This window comes from Oryctolagus cuniculus, chromosome X, assembly GCF_051225735.1.
Source record: "Oryctolagus cuniculus isolate XC-2025 breed Fujian yellow rabbit chromosome X, ASM5122573v1, whole genome shotgun sequence".
Taxonomy (NCBI): domain Eukaryota; kingdom Metazoa; phylum Chordata; class Mammalia; order Lagomorpha; family Leporidae; genus Oryctolagus; species Oryctolagus cuniculus.
In genome coordinates, this window is record NC_142888.1 from 62,714,226 (window position 1) to 62,736,607 (window position 22,382).

Sequence of the window (22,382 nt, forward strand, 5' to 3'; positions counted from 1 at the left end):
AAGAGGTCAAAGATCACTACAATGAAAATTACAAAGCATTAAAAAAAAGAAATAGAAGACACCAAAAACAATGGAAAAATCTTCCATGTTCATGGATTGGAAGAATCAGCATCATCAAGCTGTCCACACTACTGAAAACAATTTACAAATTCACTGCAATTCCAATGAAAATAACAACATTCTCCTCAGATCTAAGAAAAATGATGCTAAACTTCATATGGATACACAAGAGACCCAAATAGTTAAAGCAATCATATACACCAAGAACAAAGCTGGAGGCATCATCAGACCAGATTTCAGGACATACTACAGGGAAGTTATAATCAAAACAGCTTGATACTGAAAAAAAAAAAAGGTGGGTAGGCCAACGGAACATAATTGAAACTCTAGAAATCAATCCACATGTCTGTAAACAACTTATTTTTGACAACAGAGCTAAAATCAATCCCTGGAGCAAGAACAGTCTCTTCAACAAATGGTGCTGAGAAAACTGGATTTCCACATGCAGAAGTATGAAGCAAGACCCCTACCTTACACCTTACACAAAAATCCAATCAAAATGGATTAAAGATCTAAATCTATGACCTGATAGCATCAAATTAGTAGAGAACATTGGCAAAACCCTGTTAAGACATTGGCGTAGGCAAAGAGTTTTTGGAAAAGACCCCACAAGCACAGGCAAACAAAGCCAAAATGAGCAAATGGGATTACATTAAATTGAGAAGCTTATGCACTGCTAAAGAAACACTTAGCAAAGTGAAGAGGCAACTGACAGAATGGGAGAAAATATTTGTAAACTATGCAACTTATAAAGGATTAATATCCAGAATGTATAAAAAGGTCAAGAAACTCAACAATAACAAACTATCCAGTTAAGAAACGGGCAAAGGATTTTAACAAACATTTTTCAAAAGAGGAAATTAAAATGGCCAACAGACACAGGAAAAAAATCTTCAGGATCCCTAGCTATCAGGGAAATGCAAATAAAAACCACAATGTGGTTTCACCTCACCCCAGTCAGAATGGCTTTCATACAGAAATCATCAAACAACAAATGCTGGCAAGGATGAGTAGGAAAAGGTACCCTAATCCACCACCAGTGGGAATGTAAACTGGTATAGCCACTGTGCAAGACAGTATGGAGAAACCTCAGAAATCTGAATACAGACCTACCACATGACCCAGCCAACATATTCCTGGGAAGTTACCCAAATTAAATGAAATCAGCATATGAAAGAGCTATCTGTACCCTCTTGTTTATTGCAGCTCAATTCACAATAGCTAAGATATAGTATCAACCCAAATGTCCATCAATTTAAGACTGGATAAAGAAATTATGGGATATGTACACCATGGAATACTACACAGCAGTGAAAGAGTGAAATCCTGTCATTTGCAACAAGATGGCTGAATCTGGGAAATATACTTAGTGAAATAAACCAGTCCCAAAATGACAAATACCATATGTTCTCCTTGATCTGTGGTAACAGTGTACTTAAAAGGTAATCTATAGAAATAAAATGACATTTTGAGGTATGATGATTTTGAGCAGCCCTTGTCTCCACTGTTGAGGAACAGTTTTAATTAAAACTATTTATTGGACTCTTTACTTAGTTTAGGGTTAATCTTATGAGTATAAAGTTAATCAAAAACAAATCTTTGTAAAAAATAAGAATGGAAATAGGAGAAGGTGGAGGAAGAAGGGTGGGAGAGTGGGTGAGAGAGACAGTAGGGTGGGAAGAATCACTGTGTCCCCAAATTTGTGTATATGAAATGCTCACAGATTGTATACTCTAAATAAAAGGTTCTAAGTTAAAAAAAATAAGAGTTGTCAGCTTTTCACCTTCAAAGTGAAGACTGGAGAAAACTGATTTCCTGTAAATGAAAGTAAATCTGTTCGTTTTACAACAAGCAATAGAGAACATGTCCTAATAAAACACAACTTGAAACTCTCTTAACTTAATCACAATATTCACAATACAGAACTGAGCCACTTTTCCCTCCTCCTTGCTGCAAAATTTCTTGGGTTTATTACCAATGTTTTTGAAATTGAGACGTATGGGTGGGAGCTGTTTCCTCCATTCTGTAACATTCCCAGAGCCTTTCTGTGTCTCTTCTGTACGGACCCTTTTGGAGAATGGAGGAAACAGAATAGATGTAACTATAAGCCCCTTATCCGAGAGACTGGATCTTACACAGGCGGAGTTCATAAAAAAGTTTTAAGGACGTTATTTGTCAATTGACAGAACTGTAATACAGTATTTAATCATACATAACTTATTAGTATTAAATTTATTGCTTCTGTATGCCGGCAAAAATACTGTTGTCTTTCCCGTGCTCCCTCCCTTCTTCTCCGTAAGCTCGTCAAATATTAAAGTGAGTTTTGCTTCATATCGAACTTTTGAAGCCTTTATAGCATTATGAGTAATGAAATTTACGTAATCATTGCCAAAAGTTGCTTTCAAAAGTACTTCACCGATATTGAGTTCACTAACGCTCACCACAGACGGTCCTGGGAGGAAATTCCCCTGGAAGTAAAGGGCGGTGATGCGTGTAGTTTTCTCGAAGACAGGGAGAGACAGGAGGGGAGGGACACAGGAGAGATTAGGAGAAAGCCAACTGGGTAAAATGTTGGGGAAACTGATTGTGCGACGGGTCCGGGGCTGGGGGGTGGTCTTTGACGGGATCTCAGGCAATCAGGTACTTGTGCCGAGGGCGGTCCGTTAGGCGCTCCCTCACAGTGCAAGTCGCGCGCGCTGGGGGAGCGCTCAGCCCCGCCCCTCTCCCCTGCTCCCCCTCGTCGCCCCCTGCGACGCGCCCTCGGGTGACGCTGCGCGGCGTCGTCGGCGCGGCCTCTGTGACCTCACCGCACGCTCCCGTTGGGCGTTATTGCGCCGTCGTGGACTACTAGGCGAGCGTTAGGCGACGGCTCCTCAGACCAGCTGTGTCTCCGGGCTGCGAGGTCCCGGGGCAGCCCGGCCTCCGGGGCCCAGACTATCGGGCTTCGGACGTCTCGGCGGCGGCGGCGGCGGCGGCGAAGGGTAGCGGCGGCAGTGAACTTGGCGGTAGCAGGGGCGGCGGAGGCGGCGGCTGCGACGACGGCGGCGGCCGCGCGCGGGAGCCACAGGTGTCCCGAAGCCAGTAAGGTGCGATGGAAATCCCGACGTCCCCGGTCCTTTGCCCTTACGTGGGTTCGTTTCTATATTCCTGTCAGCCTCCCCCGACGTCCCCAGACACCCTGGTGCTGGGGGCCCTCAGTCCACATCGCGTACTCGCGGCTCGTGATTCCTCCCACCCCAGATCGCGGCTTTCTGCCTTTTTCCAGACCTGGGATCCTGACCCTAGGTGCTGCGAAGGATGGCGCTCAAACGCATCCAGAAGGAGCTCCTCGATCTGACGCGGGACCCCCCGGCCCAGTGCTCCGCGGGTCCTGTGGCAGACGACATCTTCCACTGGCAGGCTACCATCATGGGGCCCGACGATAGCCCCTACCAGGGAGGTGTCTTCTTCCTAACCATCCAGTTCCCGTCCGATTACCCTTTCAAACCACCCAAGGTCGCATTCACCACCCGAATTTACCATCCGAATATCAACCGAAATGGAAGTATCTGCCTAGACATCCTTAGGTCCCAGTGGTCGCCAGCATTGACCATTTCCAAAGTGTTGCTGTCCATCTGCTCTATGCTGTGCGACCCCAACCCGGATGATCCTTTGGTCCCAGAAATTGCAAGGGTCTACCGAAAAGACAGGGTGAAGTATGACCAAATAGCTCGAGAGTGGACCCAGAAATATGCCATGTGATTTTGAAATGCATAAAAAATAAACCAGCTCATCGGTTTATTAATAAAAACACATTTGGCAGATCAAATGGGTGTCTTTTTTTTTTTCAGTTTATTCCTGGTTTTATTTAACCATTTGTTTTTAAAATTACTTTCCAAGAAGCAACTGCCCTTTCTGGGCACACTTTGTACAATTTTCATATCAAAGTGTGAGTGGAGTAGGTGGGGAGTTGGGAGTGTGGGAGGAGTAGGAATTGAGATATGAAGGGAGTGTAAAACAAAAAGACCAGTTTTAATCTAGTTTTGACTAACGTATTAATTTCAGATTGGAAAACAAAGCAAGAACAATGGGGTGATGGCTTTATGATCAAAAGGAGAGCAGTTCCACCAACCAGTGGGAAAGTTTTTAATGTGGAGTCAGGTAGAACTGACAATACTTAGAAAAACTGGCTGAAGATTACAAAGCTAGTTAGGTAGTCTTTTTATAATGAAGAACCTCTGTCTTCAGATGTTTTTGATCAAGGGTATTAACCCTTACACTGTGTTTTGAGGTGTAGATTTAACTAAAAATGAAATGGGTTAGGAGTTGTTAAAAAATAAAGTGTTTTTCCCCAGCTTTAACATTTTGTGCCCATCACCCCACCATTTTGCCCACTCTGCATCTCTCCCACTCTGGATTGGATATAGCTTCTCAGGATATGTCTACTAATTGTAGTTTCTGGCCACACCGCCAGTTCTAGACCAGTACCTTCATTAGTCAGGGCACAGCAGGCAGCATGAGGTTCACTGGCATCAGTTCCTCTTGCTCCCAAGTTCGAGGTGGGAGATGGAGAGCAGACCACAAAAGCACTGCACACACATTATTTCATCCCTGAACAACCCAAATCTAGGAGTCCCCCAATCTTTGAAGGAGGACTTCTAGCTAATCTGCCCGAACTTGCCACAGAGGAAGATGTTCTTACTAATCTAGTCGAGAAACACAAACCCGCCCTCTGACCCTGAGGAACCTCTATATTTGAAGACTGATTGCTACATGAACATATCTCAATAAAACTGTTTTAAAAAAACCTGAACTTTTAATAATCTTTTAACTAATTAAGCATAAGGTTTTCTTGTCTGTTTAGTTTCTGCTTACATTCTTACAAGGGTATTGAGATTAAACATCAGTAAGTACACCTTTTAAACAATTTGTTTTAAATTAAAAAAACAAAACCTGCTTTGAACTGACAACCAGGATAAGTGCATCATGAAATGTATAGAAATATCACAAAGAATTACACTCTGACAGTTTTAACTGCTTTGATCTCTCTGGTAATGAAGGTTTAAAAATTAATTTTATGAAAATACGAGTACTTGTGTGTACTTGTGATTAAGTCATGAGGAAACATACCTTTATGCATGGGATGAGGGCCCTTACAGAAGGAATTGAGGGAAGCCAGCTTTGTGGCATGGTGGGTTAAGCTGTGGCCTGCATCCCTACGAGCATTGTTTGGAGTCTTGGCTGCTAAATTTCTGATCCAGTTCCCTGGTAATGTGCTTGCTGATGGGCCTTGGAGAGAAATGGAAGATGGCCCAATTACTTGAGCTCCTGCCGTCCACATGAGAGACCTGGATGAAATGCCTGGCTTCGTCTTGGCCCAGATGTGGCTACTGAGGCCATTTGGAGAGTGAACCAAAGGATGGAAAATCTATCTCTGTCTCTTTCTGTCTCTCTTATTCTGTATTTCAAGGAAATAAATATTTAAAAAAATGATTTGAAAAAATGAATTCATTTGCTTTTGCTGTTCCAATTCTTCCCTTTGCCCTTCTCATGTCTTTTGCCTTTATTACCATAGCAAGAAGGCTGTCACCATGCCTGCACCTTGATCTTGACTTCCTAGTCTCCAGAACTATAAGAAATTATTATTATTTATAAATTAGCCAGTCCAGGCATTATGTTATAGCAGCATGAATGGACTAAGACGGGAGGAGTTATTTATCAAAATAAGACTACAAACACATAGGAAAAATTTGTTTATCTAAGGTACTAAGACCTAAAATATAATTTTTTTTTACCTAAACATTCAGGCGGTGCTGTCAAATAAGACTGTTCTGTATCTTCCATGTCCAATATGGTAACGTCTTGTCACATATGAGCAATCAAAATTTGGTAAGTATAATCAGGCAACTGAATTTTAAATTTTGCTTAATTTTAATTAACTTTAAATTAATATTAATTGAATTAAAATATCCCCCTTGGCCCAGAGCTACTGTATCATGAAGCTAAAGCTTAAGGTAGGAAATATGTACAGGTATTTGGTTTCATTGTGGTTCTGGAAGTCATTGACACAGGTAATGATGTACCAGAGGTTAGTGACTTTATCAGGTGACCTATCAAGATGGAATTAAGATCCTGGAAAAGCCAAGAGTTCGAAGCAAAGACAATAGGGCAGTCCTAAAAGACTGACACTTTAGTTATTATGGGGAAAATAAATTGAGGATTTGAGTAGCATGGAGACAATTTTTTTTCTTAATTGAATTTTCAATGATTGATTCTTGAATCAAAAACTTGTGTTCTATCCAGAATCCACCAGAAATTAGTTGAATTACTCTGAACTAGTAACTTCTGTGAACCTTAGCTTCTTCAGGTATTAAAACAGAATAATAACTATAATGCTTCCTAGAGTTTATGAAATAAATTATGTGAAAAGTATTCTAATCTGTACCACTGAATTCACATTCAGTAATGAGAGTTTTATGGATATTATTTGTCTTCATTAGAATTCTGTTCAGATAACCTTGTACTGTAGTGCCAGCAAGATGAACAGTCTGCCAGATCTATATGCTGGGTATTTCTAAGCTGGTTGGAGAAGACTCAGACTAAAAGAAACTGTCTTTGAATTAAATTTATTTGGGAATTCATGAAAGGGTACATTGGCAAGGGTGCCATACAAGGTTATCTCCATAGAGCACATAAAAATCAATTCGAAGACTTGTTAAAAGTATAGATTCCTAATCCCATTCCCAAAGTCCATTAGAAGCCAAAGTAACCTGAATTTACAGTATTCAAAATGATTTTTAAAAGAATTTATTTTAAAAAATTTATTTGGAAAGTAAAGTGACAGAGTTTTTGTTTTAAAATTTATTTCAAAAGTAGAGTGGCAGAGAGAGTTTCCATCCTCTGGTTCACTCCTCAAATGGCCTGGAGCCCAGAACTCCATTGGAACTGCATCTGGGTCTCACATGTTGGTGGCAGGTGCTCAAGCACTTGGATCAACATCTCTTGCTTTTCCAGAAGCATTAGCAGGGAGCTAGATTGGAAGTGGAGCAAATGGGACTCAAACCAGGGTTGTGATGTAGGATGCAGGTGGCAGCTTAAATCACTGTACCCAGGGGCCAGCACTGTGGCATAGTAGGTTAAGCCTCTGCCTGCAGCACTTGCATCCTATATGGGCAGCAGTTCAGTCCCGGCTGCTCCACTTACAGTCCAGCTCCCCGCTAATGCACCTGGAAAAGCAGCAGAGGACAACCCAAGTGCTTGGGCTCCTACACCTGCATGGGAGACTCAGAAGAAGCTCCTGGCTCCTGGCTTCAGATCAGCTCAGTTCTGGCCATTGTGGCCATTTGGAGAGTGAACCAGGGGATGGAAGACCTCTCTCTCTCAAATGAATAAATAAATCTTAAAAAAAAAAAAAAAACACTGCACCACAATGCTGGCTCCCAAAATGATTTTTAAGCAGGTAGAAAATGAGCATACTTGGACACTGGATTTCATTATACTCATTGAGTTTTATTTGTTAACAAAAGAATATGAGAATCTGAATTATCTTCAAGAGAGAATGGCCATGTTGCCAATTTGGGAGTATTATGCATATAGTTAATCTTGGCACATGCACAGCAATTAATTAGGTTGGTACCTTGTGTTGCCAATGTCTATAAGGTGGATAAAAATGGGGTGTACTAGAGTAATAACAAGGGTTTTGGTAAGAGTAAAAAAATCATCCCAAATGATAGTAGAAAATGAATTCTAACAATAGGACTAAAAGGTACTAGCCATTTTGCTGTGAGGGGTGTTCAGGGAGGTTCAAGATGTTAAGAGGATATGGAATTTCAAATGGATCATAATAATTTCTAAGCTAGAAAATGTGAAAGAGCCAACAAACAAGATCAGTCATCAAAGGTCAAATTTAGATCTTCTGCATGTACAAGAGCAAGAAAGCACAACTACTCCGGTAATTAAAAATAGAAACTCAATAACTTCGATCATGAAAGGCACGTTGATCGATGTCCCATAACCTCTCAGATACTTTCCTTATGTCTTGATTTCAAATAAAAACGTAGTCAGGAAAATATCATTTTGGACAAATATGTCCACAATAAGGAGTACAAAAGTAAGAGCCACAAATGGTTTGACAGATCTTTAAGTCTTCGTGTAACAAAAGTAAAACTTCCCCCGATATGAAGTGATAAGTGAGCACTGCTTAAGAGTCATATGCAGGTCTGGTCCAGTGTCTTGTGACAGCTCTCTACTTCAGTCATGCCGTCTCCTTCTGGTTCCTGGTTAATTTGAAGGTAAGTTCTTCATACGGCCTAGAGGTTCACTGAGAAGCAGGAGTTTCCTTTTAAATGAAAAGCATGAATCCAAGAATCAACATCCTTTAATGCTACTGCATAGAGTTAATTACAAGCACTTGGAAAGTACCTCCTTTCCACCTGGGCTATAAGGATTCCTTTTGAAGATGTCTTTTTTATTAGACAAGGTCATCTACTTGTAAGTCATGGTGCTTAATATTTTCATCCCACAAAAGTGTGCTGTGAAATGACTCCTCAAGTGATTTGTTTTTGGGGGGGTTTTATGTTTCCCTAAAATATGATAACATGTCTCCTTTAATAACAACAGGATCGTGCATACTAGACTTGAGAATTTTAAATTTTCCAGTAATAATTGCAAATAGTGATAATTTATATTTTCCAAAGAGTGTGGATCTCAAATTTATAAAGATAATAGGGAGAGCCTTTGAGCAAAGGAAAGCAAAGACTTCTACAGATTGATCAAACTGAGTTTTAATAATTTCAGAAGTCTTTTTCTGTCAATTTAGAAGACTGGAGATAGTAGGTACAGTGAAAATGTGGCAAAACAGGCTAGATGTCACAAATTGCACTAAGAATTTTCCTTATAAAATGAGTTTTTCTGTCACTGTGGAGCTCCATTGGTGCCCTCCCAGTGGAGGTAACTGTCCGGTAGTAATTTAGCTAGTAAGTATTGGGGTTCATCTTTGGGGAAAGTCTTCCTCCTAATGGGAGGAGTACAAACACACCATCATTTTTTAAAAAGATTTACTTATTTATTTGAAAGGCAGAGTTACAGAGAGGCAGAGACAGAGGCTGGTTCACTCAAAGCCACGTGGGTGTAGGGGCCCAAGCTGTTGGGCCATCTTCCACTGCCTTCCCAGGCACATAAGCAAAAGTGGAGCAGCTGGGACTCAAACTGGTGCCCATTTGGGATGCTGGCACTGCAGGCGGCGGCTTTACCCACTACAGTACAGCTTCGTCCCTGAGGTTGCATTTTTACCATATGCTATCAGTCCTCCAAAACACCAAAGTTGTCCTTTAGATGTGGAAAATGGGAATTAAAAATCTTCTCTGAGTAGAATCCATTTTTAATCTATTTGGTATACTCCAGTGCCCGAGAATTTTTATATGTTGTTGAACAGTTTCTAGTTTTTTTCTTCTATGCTTTGCAAATAATTATTTCCCTTATTTTTAGTAATTTTAATCCCTTGGATTAATTGGAGTCTAACTCCTCAGCTGTAAAGTGTTTTGTAGATCAGCACAATTTTATATATATTTTTTTAAATTTTTTATTTAGTAAATATAAATTTTCAAAGTACAGTTAATGGATTACAATGGCTTCCCCCCCATAATTTCCCTCCCACTCACACCCCTCCCATGTCCCGCTCCCTCTCCCATTCCATTCACATCAAGATTCATTTTCAATTATCTTTATATACAGAAGATCAATTCAGTATATATTAAGTAAAGATTTCATCAGTTTGCACCCACACAGAAACACAAAGTGTAAAATACTGTTTGAGTGTTAGTTATAGCATTACTTCACATTGGACAACACACTAAGATCCCACATGAGAAGTAAGTACACAGTGACTCCTGTTGTTGACTTAACAATTTGACACTCTTGTTTATGGCGTCAGTAATCTCCCTAGGCTCTAGTCATGAGTTGCCAAGGTTATGGAAGCCTTTTGAGTTCGCCGACTTCGATCTTATTCCGACAGGGTCATAGTCAAAGTGGAAGTTCTCTCCTCCCTTCAGAGAAAGGTGCCTCCTTCTTTGATGGCCCCATTCTTTCCACTGGAATCTCACTCGCAGAGATCTTCCATTTAGGTCTTCCTTTTTTTTCCAGGGTACAATTTTATATTTTTTAAGAAGTAAGGCCGGTGCTGCGGCTCAATAGGCTAATCCTCCACCTGCGACGCCAGCACACCGGGTTCTAGTCCCGGTCGGGGTGCCGGATTCTGTCCTGGTTGCCCCTCTTCCAGGCCAGCTCTCTGCTGTGGCCAGGGAGTGCAGTGGAGGATGGCCCAAGTGCTTGGGCCCTGCACCCCATGGGAGACCAGGAGGAAGCACCTGGCTCCTGCCATCAGATCAGTGTGGTGCGTCAGTCACAGCGGCCATTGGAGGGTGAACCAACGGCAAAGGAAGACCTTTCTCTCTGTCTCTCTCTCTCACTGTCCACTCTGCCTGCCCCCCCCCCAAAAAAAAGAAGTATATTTCCTCTTGACCAGCATTGTGGTGCACTGGGTAAAGCCACCACTTGGGATGCTGACATCCCATATCGGAATACTGGTTTGAGTCCTGGTCCACTTCCAATCCAGCTCTCCACTAATGCGCTTGGGAAAGTAACAGTTGCTGTCCCAAGTACTTGGGCCCCTACTATGGACATGAGAGCTTAGGAATGAATTCCTGGCTCCTTGCTTCAGCTGAACCTCCACCAGCTTCTGTGACTATTTTGGGAGAAAGCCAGCAAATAGAAAACTCTCTCTCTCTCTCTCTCTCTCTCTCTCTTTCTCTTTCTCTTTCTCTCCCTCCCTTCTTCCCTCTCTCCCTCCCTCTCTCTTTCTTCCCTTCTTTCTCGTTCGTTCAAATAAATAAATCTTAAAAAAAGAAGCGTATTTCCTCAAAGTGTGATTCTCCATGTTTATTAGCAGACATAATATTTTCCGTTTATTTGTAATAAGAAGTCAAAAGTAGATAGGCTTAAACTGATGTCCAGTAACTAATATTTTAGTGTTCTACCTGAAAATTACTTAAGTATTTAATGAATATTCATCATTCAATTTAACTTATCAAAACTTTAAAGGTGTAGTTACCACAGAGATTTCATTCTTTAAGTAAACATATTACAAAACATAGCTATTATTATGTATACTCATAAATTTTAATTTATATCTTATTTATCTTACTCTTTTTCATCCAGGCTCATGCATTTTTTGATCCTAAACATCTAACAGAGATAAAAATTGTTGTGTATCTGCATTTCATTTAATAATAGACATGTCTGTTTTCCCCATTAAGTAGGATGCTGACTGTGGGTTTTCATAACTTGCTTCAATTGTATTGAGGAATGTTCCCTCTATACCCAATTTGCTTAGAGTTTTCATCATGAAAGGGTGTTGAATTTTATCAAATGCTTTCTCTGCATCTACTGAGATAATCATATGGTTTTTCTTCTGCAGTTTGTTGATGTGGTGTATCACAGTGATTGATTTGCCAACGTTGAACCATCCCTGCATACCAGGGATAAATCCTACTTGGTCTGGGTGGTTGATCTTTCTGATGTGTTGTTGTGTTCTATTGGCCAGAATTTTATTGAGGATTTTTGCGTCTATGTTCATCAGGGAAATTGGTCTGTAATTCTCTTTCTCTACTGCATCTTTTTCAGGTTTAGGAATTAAAGTGATGCTGGCTTCATAGAAAGAATTTGGGAGGATTCCCTCTCTTTCGATTGTTCTGAATAGTTTGAGAAGAATTGGAGTTAGTTCTTCTTTAAATGTCTGGTAGAATTCAGCAGTGAATCCATCTGGTCCTGGGCTTTTCTTTGTTGGGAGGGCCTTTATTACTGTTTCAATTTCTTTCTCAGTTATGGTTCTGTTTAGGTTTTCGATGTCTTCCTGGTTCAATTTAGGTACATTGTATGTGTCCAGGAATCTATCCATTTCTGATAGATTTCCCTGTTTGCTGCATACAACTCTTTGTAGTAATTTCTGATGACTCTTTTTATTTCTGTGGTGTCTGTTGTTACATTCCCTTTTTCATCTCTGATTTTATTAATTTAGGTCTTTTCTTTTTTTAGTTAGTTGGGCCAATGGTGTGTCAATTCGTTTTTTTTTTTTTTTTTTCAAAAAACCAGCTCTTCGTTTGGCTGATCTTTTGTAATGAGACATGTCTGTTTTAATCAGATCAATAATCTTATTTATCAAGTATCATTAAAGTCATAGAAACTTGAAAATATCTGGCCTATTTTATTGCATTCAGGTGATGATTTTTTTAATAAACACCTAACATTTGTTTCTATAAACAGCTAAAAATAGAACTCTTATAAATCTAGTAGAAAAATATCACACATATACAATACATACATACAGATATTCACAAATATACAAAACTAGATTTTGACTGTTTCTCAAGTCTGGTTATCTAAAGTTCAGTAACTGAGGCTGGCACTGTGGTGCAGCAGTTTAAGTTCCAGCTTGTGATGCCCTCATCACGTATCTGAGTGCTGATTGCAGTCCCAGCTCCTTTGCTTCAGATCTAACTTCCTTTTAATGTACATCCTGGGAGGCAGCAGATGACCACCCAATGCCTGGGTCCCTGCCAACAACCACGCGCAAGGCCAGGATGGAGTTCCCTACATCCTTGGCTGTTATTATCAATTGGGGAGTGAACCACCAGATGGAAAATCTCTCTCTCTCTCTCCCTGTCTCTGTGTCATTTTGCCTTTAAATAAATTTAACAATTCTTTTAAAAACTCATTAACTGAATCTGGCCAATGAGACAAGTTCAGAAGATACACCAACATGAGTGATGAGGCACTTCAGATCCCACTTTGGAGATATCATCCAAAGAGATTCAGGTGATTTATTATACAAAAAAGATATTTATTGGGGATCTTAGAAGTGCATTGTAGGGAGCATAGATTCCAGTGGAAACCAGAATGCCTCCCATTAGGAGGGCATTTCTTGAAGAGTTCTTTTGAAAGTAAAAAGTTTAAGTAGGTTACATAGGTTTTTTTTTCCCAGGAATTATGATTGGAGAATAAGTTTGCTCATATAGCTCATTGCTCCAGCATAGATCAACTTAAATCATAGTTCTGGAACTAGTTTAGCTTATGCAAATCTACAAGATGTAATTTCTCAGCAAATAACTTCCTTTGATCATATCAGCAAATTCAGAGTGATCACCACAGCATAATATGGAGTTCAGGCCACAAAAATGGAGTCACTGCTGTCAACTTTCTTTCACAGCACAGAGTAAGAGCAGGTTGAAGCTTTAGGGAGACCCTGATGTATGGCAAGTGGGGTGGGAGTATCTAGACTTTACAGTTTCTCTGTGGATTGGCTACATCGAGTAACTTCCCTGGTCCCTGGGCATAGGGGCTGGCCCTAGTAGTCTGGTCCTGGGATTTGGAGTACCAGTGGGAGACTGATGGGAAAAGCAATTGGAGTGAAGGCAAAGCAAATTGCCTACAAAGGGCAATTGGAAAGTTTTAGATGTGGTTTCAAAACTGGGTCATGTTAGCAGTTACTAAATATATTATACTAACCTTTCTCTTCCACACTGCAAAATGGACTTAGACAACCATGTGTATGAATATTCATAAGCATTTTATGTTTATAATAAGGGACCATAGAGAAGCAGAAAGTTCCACATTGTGGTAACAAAATTACACTTTCATTGTGCATATCCTATCTGAAAATCATTTTGAGAAATGTCAATACATGTCTTCTTCACTCCTTGTTAGTAATACCAAGAGCCACCCAGTTCTAGCATGGAGATGGAAAAGAGATGTGGTATTGGGTAATTATACCTGAATAGAGCATTAGGGAATAAGTAGGATTTCATTAAGTTAATAAGAAACCAAAAGGGCACTGTGGGTACAAGGAACATAACACAAAGGTACAACATTATGGAAAATAATATTATGAATAGGAGCCATGTTTTCCTTCAACATGCCTGCATGGTAATTATTGGAGAAGCAGACAAAGGCCTAGTTATAGATAATCTTATAGGCCAAGTTAAGTAGAAATATAGACTTGATTCTATGTGATAAAGCCATTCAATATTTTGAGTAGGAGGAATATGGTCAGGTTTGCATGACAGAAAAATGTTTCTGAAGACCATATAAAACCTTGTTTTGATGAAATATAATTTGTTTTGATGAAATATAATTTGCTTTTCTTCTCTGTTTTTGGATCTGATTTCCAATGTCCTGTAGCATCTATCCTGTTTTCTTCTAGTGGTTTTGAAATTTCAGGTCTTATATTTAGGTCTTTAATCCATTTTCAATAAATAACATAGAAGAGGTAGCAGATATTTTGAGAATCCAGATGATCTGAATTCAGGATCTGAATGAAGGCAATGTTAACAATGCAGAAGATAGGATGGAGCATGAAAAAATTTTCATATATAGAATTGACAAGATTTGGATATTGATTTCATGGTAGGGTAAAAAGTGCCATAAAAGATAGCTGTCTAAAACAGAGGTTCAGAAAGTGAGGCCCCAAGATCATGGTACCGTGAAGCCACTCAGATAATCTGAATGATCTTCTCTTTTCTAACTACGTGTCTGAGGGCAGATTTTCCTTACAGTAGATTCTCCCATGTTCATAATTTCATATTCTTCTGTTTCAGTTACCTGTAACCAACTGTAGCCTGGAAATACTAAGCAGAAACAGTCTAAAAGTAAATGCTTGATATGATTTTTAAATTTTAAAACTTGATTTTTTAGCTGACACATGGAAAATTATACATTTTTCTGGGATACCATGTGTTGTTTCTGTACATGTATACACTGTTAGTGCTCAATCAGGGTAAACATATCTACCTGACATTTCTTAATGATGAAAATATTCACAATGATTTCATCTAGGTATTTTAAGAAAAATATACTGTGCAACTTAATTATCTGCCGTCCCTCTACCATGCAACAGAACACCAGAACATCTTACTCCTATCTAACTATCTCTTAGTAACCATTAATAACTCTTTCCCCACTCTCCCTCTCGTCTACAATCCTTGGTCTCTGGTAACCACCAATATACTCTTAACTTATATGGGATCTACTTTAGTTTACAGATATAAGTAAGATCATGTGGTAATTGTCTTCTCTGCTTGGTTTATTTTACTTAACGTAATGACCTCCAGTTTTATCCATATTGTTGCATATGAGAAGAGTTCCTGCTTTTTTTTTTACCATTAAATAGTATTCCATTGTGTAGATGTGCTAGATTTTCTTTGTCCATTCATCAATTGATAGACCCTTATGCTTTGTCCATTTCTAAGATAGGGTGAATAGTGTTACAATAAACATGTACGTAAAGATGTCTCTTTAGAGGAGTTATTTCGTCTTTCTTGCATATATACCCAGGAGCAGACTTGCTGAATCATATGGAAAATCTATTTTTACTTTTTTGAGGAGGCTCCATATTGTTTTACATAGCAACTGTACTAATTTACATTCCCACTAACAATTTGCAAGGATTCCCTTTTGTCAACATCCTTGCCAGCAGTTTCTTTTTTCTCTTTTGCTAATGACCAATTTTTTTTTTTGAAATTATAAGTTAATTTTATTGAGGTGCAAATATTTTGAAATTTTGGCATTTGAAATTTTTTTTGACTTTTATTTAATGAATATAAATTTCCAAAGTACAGCTTATGGATTACAATGGCTTCCCCCCCATAATGTCACTCCCACCTGCAACCCTCCCCTTTCCCACTCCCTCTCCCCTTCCATTCACATCAAGATTCATTTTCGATTCTCTTTATATACAGAAGATCAGTTTAGCATACATTAAGTAAAGATTTCAACAGTTTGCTCCCACACAGAAACATAAAGTGAAAAATACTGTTTGAGTACTAGTTATAGCATTAAATCTCAATGTACAGCACACTAAGGACAGAGATCCTACATGAGGAGTAAGTGCACAGTGACTCCTGTTGTTGACTTAACAATTTGACACTCTTGTTTATGGCATCAGTAATCACCCTAGGCTCTTGTCATGAGCTGCCAAGGCTATGGAAGCCCCTGAGTTCACTGACTCTGATCATATTTAGACAAGGCCATGGTCAAAGCGGAAGTTCTCTCCTCCCTTCAGAGAAAGGTACCTCCTTCTTTGATGACCCATTCTTTCCACTGGGATCTCACTCATGGAGATCTTTCATTTAGGTTTTTTTTTTTCCCCCAGAGTGTCTTGGCTTTCTATGCCTGAAATACTCTCATGGGCTTTTCAGCTGGATCTGCATGCCTTAAAGGCTGATTCTGAGGCCAGAGTGCTGTTTAGGACATCTGCCATTCTATGGGTCTGCTGTGTATCTCACTTCCCATGTTGGATCGTTCTCTCCCTTTTTTATTCTATCAGCTAGTATTTGCAGACACTATTCTTGTTTATATGATCCCGTTGGTTCTTAGTCCTATCATTATGATCAATTGTGAACAGAAATTGATCACTGGGACTAGTGAGATGGCATTGGTACATGCCACTTTGATGGGATTGAATTGGAATCCCCTGGCATGTTTCTAACTCTACCATTTGAGGTGAGTCAGCTTGAACATGTCCCGAATTGCACATCTCTTCCCTCTCTTATTCCCACTCTTATATTTAACAGCAATCACTTTTCAGTTAAGTTTCAGCACTTAAGAAGAATTGTGTATTGATTACAGTATTCAACCAAAAGTATTAAGTAGAACAAACAAAAAAAATACTAAGAGGGATAACATATTAAGTTGCTCATCAACAATCAGGGTGAGGGCTGATCAAGTCACCATTTTTCATAGTGTTCATTTCACTTTAACAGGTTTCCTTTTTGGTGCTCAGTTAGTTGTCACCGATCAGGGAGAACATATGGTATTTGTCCCTTTGGGATTGGCTTATTTCACTCAACATAATGTTTTCCAAATTCCTAACAGAGATCACTTTTCAGTTAAAATTTAAACACCTAAGAATAATTGTGTGTTAATTACAGAGTTCAACCAATGGTCCTAGTCCAAAAAAATACTAAAATGGATAAAGTATTACATTGACTGGATAAAGAAATTATGGGACATGTACTCTATAGAATACTATACAGCAGTCAAAAACAACGAAACCCGGTCATTTGCAACAAGATGGAGGAATTTGCAAAACATCATGCTGAGTGAATTAAGCCAGTCCCAAAGGGACAAATATCATATGTTCTCCCTGATCGGCGACAATTAACTGAGCACCAAAGGGGAAACTCATTGAAGTGAAATTGACACTATGAGAAACAGCGACTTGATCAGCTCTTGTCCTGATGGTTGATATACAACGTAATGACCAATCTAACTGGAGTGAGGTAATACCTCATTGCAGTTTGATTATGTTTCTCTGAGGAATAGTGGTATTGAGCATCTTTACATGTACTTTTTGGACCTTTGTATACCTCCCTGTGAGAAATGTCTGTTTAGATCTACTGTCCTGGGTTAGGCATTTGACAAAGTAGTTAAGATGCCAGTTGGTATGCCCACATCCAATATTGGAGTGCCTAGGTTCAAGTCCTGAATCTACTCCTGATTCCAGCTTCATTGTTAATATGTACTCTGGTAGGCACTGAGTAATGGCTCAAGTACCTGCATTCCTGCCACCCATGTGGGAAACTTTAGATGAATTCCTGACTCCTGACTTCAGTCTGGTCCATCTCTGGATGTTGCAGGCATCTGGGGAGTGAACTAGCAGATCGGAGTCTCTCTGTCTCTCTTTTTCTCAGTCTTTCTGTCTTTTTCCCTCTCTCTCTCAAATAAATGAAACAAAATAGAAATTTGAATCTGTCCATTTTTCAATTCGATTATTTTATTTTTTGCTGTTGAATTGTTTGATTTCCTCATATGTATCATGTTTAATTCTTTACCAGGTATATAACTTGTATAAATATTTTTTTCTCATTCTGTAGGTTGTCTCTTCACTCTGCTAATTATTTCCTTTGCTATGAAGAAGCTCTTTAGTTTGATGAAATATAATTTGCTTTTCTTCTCTGTTTTTTGGATCTGATTTCCAATGTCCTGTAGCATCTATTCTGTTTTCTTCTAGTAGTTTTCAAATTTCAGGTCTTATATTTAGGTCTTTAATCCATTTTGAGTAAATTTTCTGTTCATGGTGAGAGGGACCTAGTTACATTCTTCCACATGTGGAGATTCAGTTTTTCTGAGCACCATTTATTGAAAAGAACATCTTTTTCCCAATGCATGTTCATATCACCTTTGTCACAGATCAGTTGGCTACATATGGATAGATCAACTCTTCAGATTTCTATTATGTCCCATTGGTCTGTGTGTCTGTTTTCATGCCAATATCCTGCTGTTTTAATTACCATAACTTTATAATATCTTTTAAAGTTAGGTAATATAATGCTTCTTGCTTAGTTCTTTTTGCTTCAGAAAACTGTGGCTATTCAATGTCTTTTGTGGTTTTACACACATTTTAGTAGTTTTTTTCCTAGTTCTGTGAAAAACTCATGAATATTTTTGATAGGTATTGTATTGAATCTGTAAATTACTTTGAGTAGTATTAACATTTCAGTGATATTGAATCTTTCAATCCATGAATAAGAGATGCCTTTCCATTTCTTTATGTCCTTCACAATTTGTTTCATCAATGTTTTGTAGTTTCATTGTAGAGGTCTTTCACTTCTTTGGTTATATTTATTTCTAGCTTTTTTTTTAGCTATTGGAAATGAGGTCACCTTTTTGGTTTCTTTTTTAAAAATTCACTATTGGTGTATAATAACATTTCTGATTTCTGTATGTTGATTTATATCCTTCCAATTTACTGAATTTTTTATTATTTCTAATAGTTTTTGATGGAATCTTTGGAGTTTTCTATATATAAGATGGTGTCATTTGCAAGCAGTAACAACTTTACTACTTCCTTTCCAATTTAGATGCCTTTATTTCTTCGCCTGGCCTAATTATTCTGGCAAGGACTTTAAATACCATGTTGAATAAAATGTCTCTATATAGATACTTTTCAGTTTGGAAAACCTCTATGATTTATACTCAAAGAAATTCTGAAACTCATCTATAAGTACACACACAAAAAAATACTGATCGCAGTGTATTTCATGGTGGTTAACAAAAATGCAGTGGGTATATGAATACAGCATGGACTCTTATGCAGCAGGTAGAACCAATGCACAGATGTATACATGGCAACATGGGTAAGTTTTTTTTAATGTAATGCTGATATATGGGTTGCACCTCAGTATGTATACAGTTAATAGAAACACTGCCCCCAGTATGGACTGCCTTAATTCATATCCATGACTTTTTCAAACCAATCAGTAAGTTGAGGCTTACTTACTTGCAAAATCAAAGAAGGGAAATCATTGTTGCAGAGAAGGAGAGATTAATGCATCTTTGCCTGGGTAGATACAACTGGTAATAAGAATTCGACTGGAATATTTGACAAATTTTCTGAAGCAAAATATGGGCTGCTAGAACAGTGTACAGTATGATTAATTTCATTTGTCAATTGGGTTAAGCTGATATACTCAGTTGATCAAACAGCAGTCTAAATGACTCTATGAAGGTATTTTTAAATGAGATAAACACTTGAATGAGGAGACTCTAAGGAAAGCAGATTATCCTGTACAATGGGGATGGACTTCATCTAATCAGTTGAAGGACTAAACAGGAAATGACTGCAGTAACCCTACGAAAGAGGGAATTCTGCATCCACACTGACTGCAGACTTCAGCTAAAATACATTTCTTCGCTGGGACTCCAGACTGTTGGCCTGGCAGGCAGATCAGATTTTTAATAGACTAATCCCACACTTGCATGGTCAATGAGTTAATATAAATGAATATACAAGGATACATGTACCCTCCCATTTCCCATTGAACTTTTTGAATACCCCTGGAAAAATATGCATTATGAAGTAAAACTGTATTGATTGCAAAAAACTTTCTGTACCAAAATTAACCTATTTTTTGATTCAATTTTCCCATGAACTTTTTGAAAGCCCCTCAGGTAAAGCTCATGGAAAAAGGAAATTAAAAGATAAATTTATTTTGATGCAAACCATTTTTTGAAATCCATGCATAGTTGTTTCATAATATGCATTTTTAAGAAATTTTTAACCTCCTTGTCCACATGTATTTCAAGTTTTTACTCTAAAATTAAGTTATATTTTAATTCTATTTACTATGAATTTTTTAAAATACCCACTCAATGTGTATGTGTGTGTGTGTCTTGTTAGTTCTCCTTCTCTGGAACACACTGATTCTAGTACCAATAGTAGTTTTAGAGGTACAGAGTCATAGGATGAGTTTTTGTGTTTGGTTCTGGGGATTCTGGTATTGATTCCCTAATTTAATTTGCTTTAAGTGCATTAATTACTGTATTTCCAGTAGTATAGAGAACATCGATGGTCCAAGATGTGATATGGCAATAGAGACATATATTGTACCATTGGTTAGTCCTAAACAAATATATAATAAACAAGGTCCTGAGTAAAGATGTATGTATGATAACCTTAAAATATTTTGTCCAACTAACAATTATAATGAGATTGGCTAATTGTTCTTAATTGAGCTGCACAAAGTGCATAAAGAAAGGTATGAGCTCAAGGAATTCAGTTCCCAGCTCAGGCTGGTGCTGTGGCTCAATAGGCTAATCCTCTTCCTGTGGTGCCAGCACACCGGGTTCTAGTCCCGGTTGGGGCACCAGATTCTATCCCGGTTGCTCCTCTTCCAGGCCAGCTCTCTGCTGTGGCCCGGGAGTGCAGTGGAGGATGGCCCAAGTGGGAGACCAGGAGGAAGCACCTGGCTCCTGGCTCCCGGCTTCGGATCAGCGTAGTGCACCGGCCGCAGCGACCATTGTGGGGTGATCCAACGGCAAAGGAAGACCTTTCTCTCTGTCTCTCTCACTGTCCACTCTGCCTGTCAAAAAAAAAAAAAGTTTCCAGCTCATGTAGTGCATAAATAATTTGAAAGTTTCTTAATCTTCTCTGAAAAAAAAAATGATCTTCTGTAACTTCAGAGCTGAGGTTGCTAAAAATTCAAACCCAGTATTTCACACTGTGAGCATATGAATTCCAACTCAAATTGAATTCATAACCTAGCATGGTCTATATTTTTCAAATGTAGGCACTGGTTGGGAAAGAGCAGGGTACTGAAAATTATAGTGGAAACAAATGGGAAGACACTGATGAAACTGGGGACAGTGAATTCCTAAATTCTGATGAGTCTTCGTTGCCAGTAGAAGCAGATGTTCCATCTCTGTCTGAAATTAAACCAGTTTTGCTGAAGGAATCCAAGTGGACTTCTCAGAAGTAATTACTTTGCAGAGATTGATGATTGTCCTCCAGATCCACACTTATCACTCCCTTTTTGTTTATTAAACCTAAGATGAGAATCAAGTCACAGCCCAGCCTTAAATATGAGGTGCAAATTGTGATTCATGAGGAGGTGTGCTACATGTGAACTACATGATTTTTCTGATTTATATGAGCATTGATTTAGGGAACATTTGTGAGAGTGGGTATTAAGGATGTAGGATAATGATGTAAGTAACATATGGCTTGATAAGCCAAATTTATTGATATGGGCTCACTAAGCAGAACCTCTGGGTTTAATGTTGAAGCTCTGGGGGTTAGAAAGGGCTCTGACAGTTTGTTTAAGACATAGACAAAAAGTAGGCTACACTAGTAATAGTCAAATTATAGACGTGTCTTGGCTGGTATACTGTGCAGGAAGGAATCCAGAGACTTAGGGCAAAAAGTGTTAGAGTGGATTATTTAATACCTGGCTTTCCACCTCAAGAAGCTCCAGAGGACATAACCTTCATGATGACATTGAGAAATAAGTTTGTGAGTACAGTCCCAGCATCCTTGAAGAGTTCAGTAATCACTCTCTGTAAGTCAGAAAGCACAGGATTGGGAGTAGGCATTTGGCCTAACAGTGAAGATGACAGTGCAGATGCCCATGTCTCATATAGGATTACCTGGGTTTGATGTCTAGCTTTGACTTTTGATCCTGTCTTCCTGTTAATGCAGACCCTGAGAGGCAGCACTGATGATTCAAGTAATTGAATTCCTGGCATCCATATGGCAGACCTAGAACTAGTTTCCAGCTCCTGGCTGTGGCCTGGCCTGGTTCCTGGCTGTTACAGGCATTTGGGCAGTGAAACAATGAATGCAGTTAGTCTCTCTCTCTCTCTCTCTCTCTCTCTCTCTCTCTCATAAATAAATAAGTAAATAAATACATTTTTAAAAAGAAAACACAGGGTTTAACTGCTGCCACTGATTTGGAAAGCCTAAATGCAATTGGGTTTTTGGATCTCCAGTTTGCATGAGCAGGTTGCAGCACATA

General features: G+C 38.9%; 1 protein-coding gene across 1 annotated transcript; it reads left to right on the forward strand.

Annotated features, from left to right (window-relative positions):
- Nucleotides 1–2,751: 2,751 nt before the first annotated feature.
- Nucleotides 2,752–3,859, forward strand: LOC100354069 (ubiquitin-conjugating enzyme E2 D2). Its single transcript, XM_070066971.2, has 2 exons — nt 2,752–3,146; nt 3,326–3,859. The coding sequence occupies exon 2, from the start codon at nt 3,358–3,360 to the stop codon at nt 3,799–3,801; it is 444 nt and encodes a 147-aa protein (XP_069923072.1). The 5' UTR covers nt 2,752–3,146; nt 3,326–3,357; the 3' UTR covers nt 3,802–3,859.
- The last annotated feature ends 18,523 nt before the right edge of the window (nt 3,860–22,382 follow it).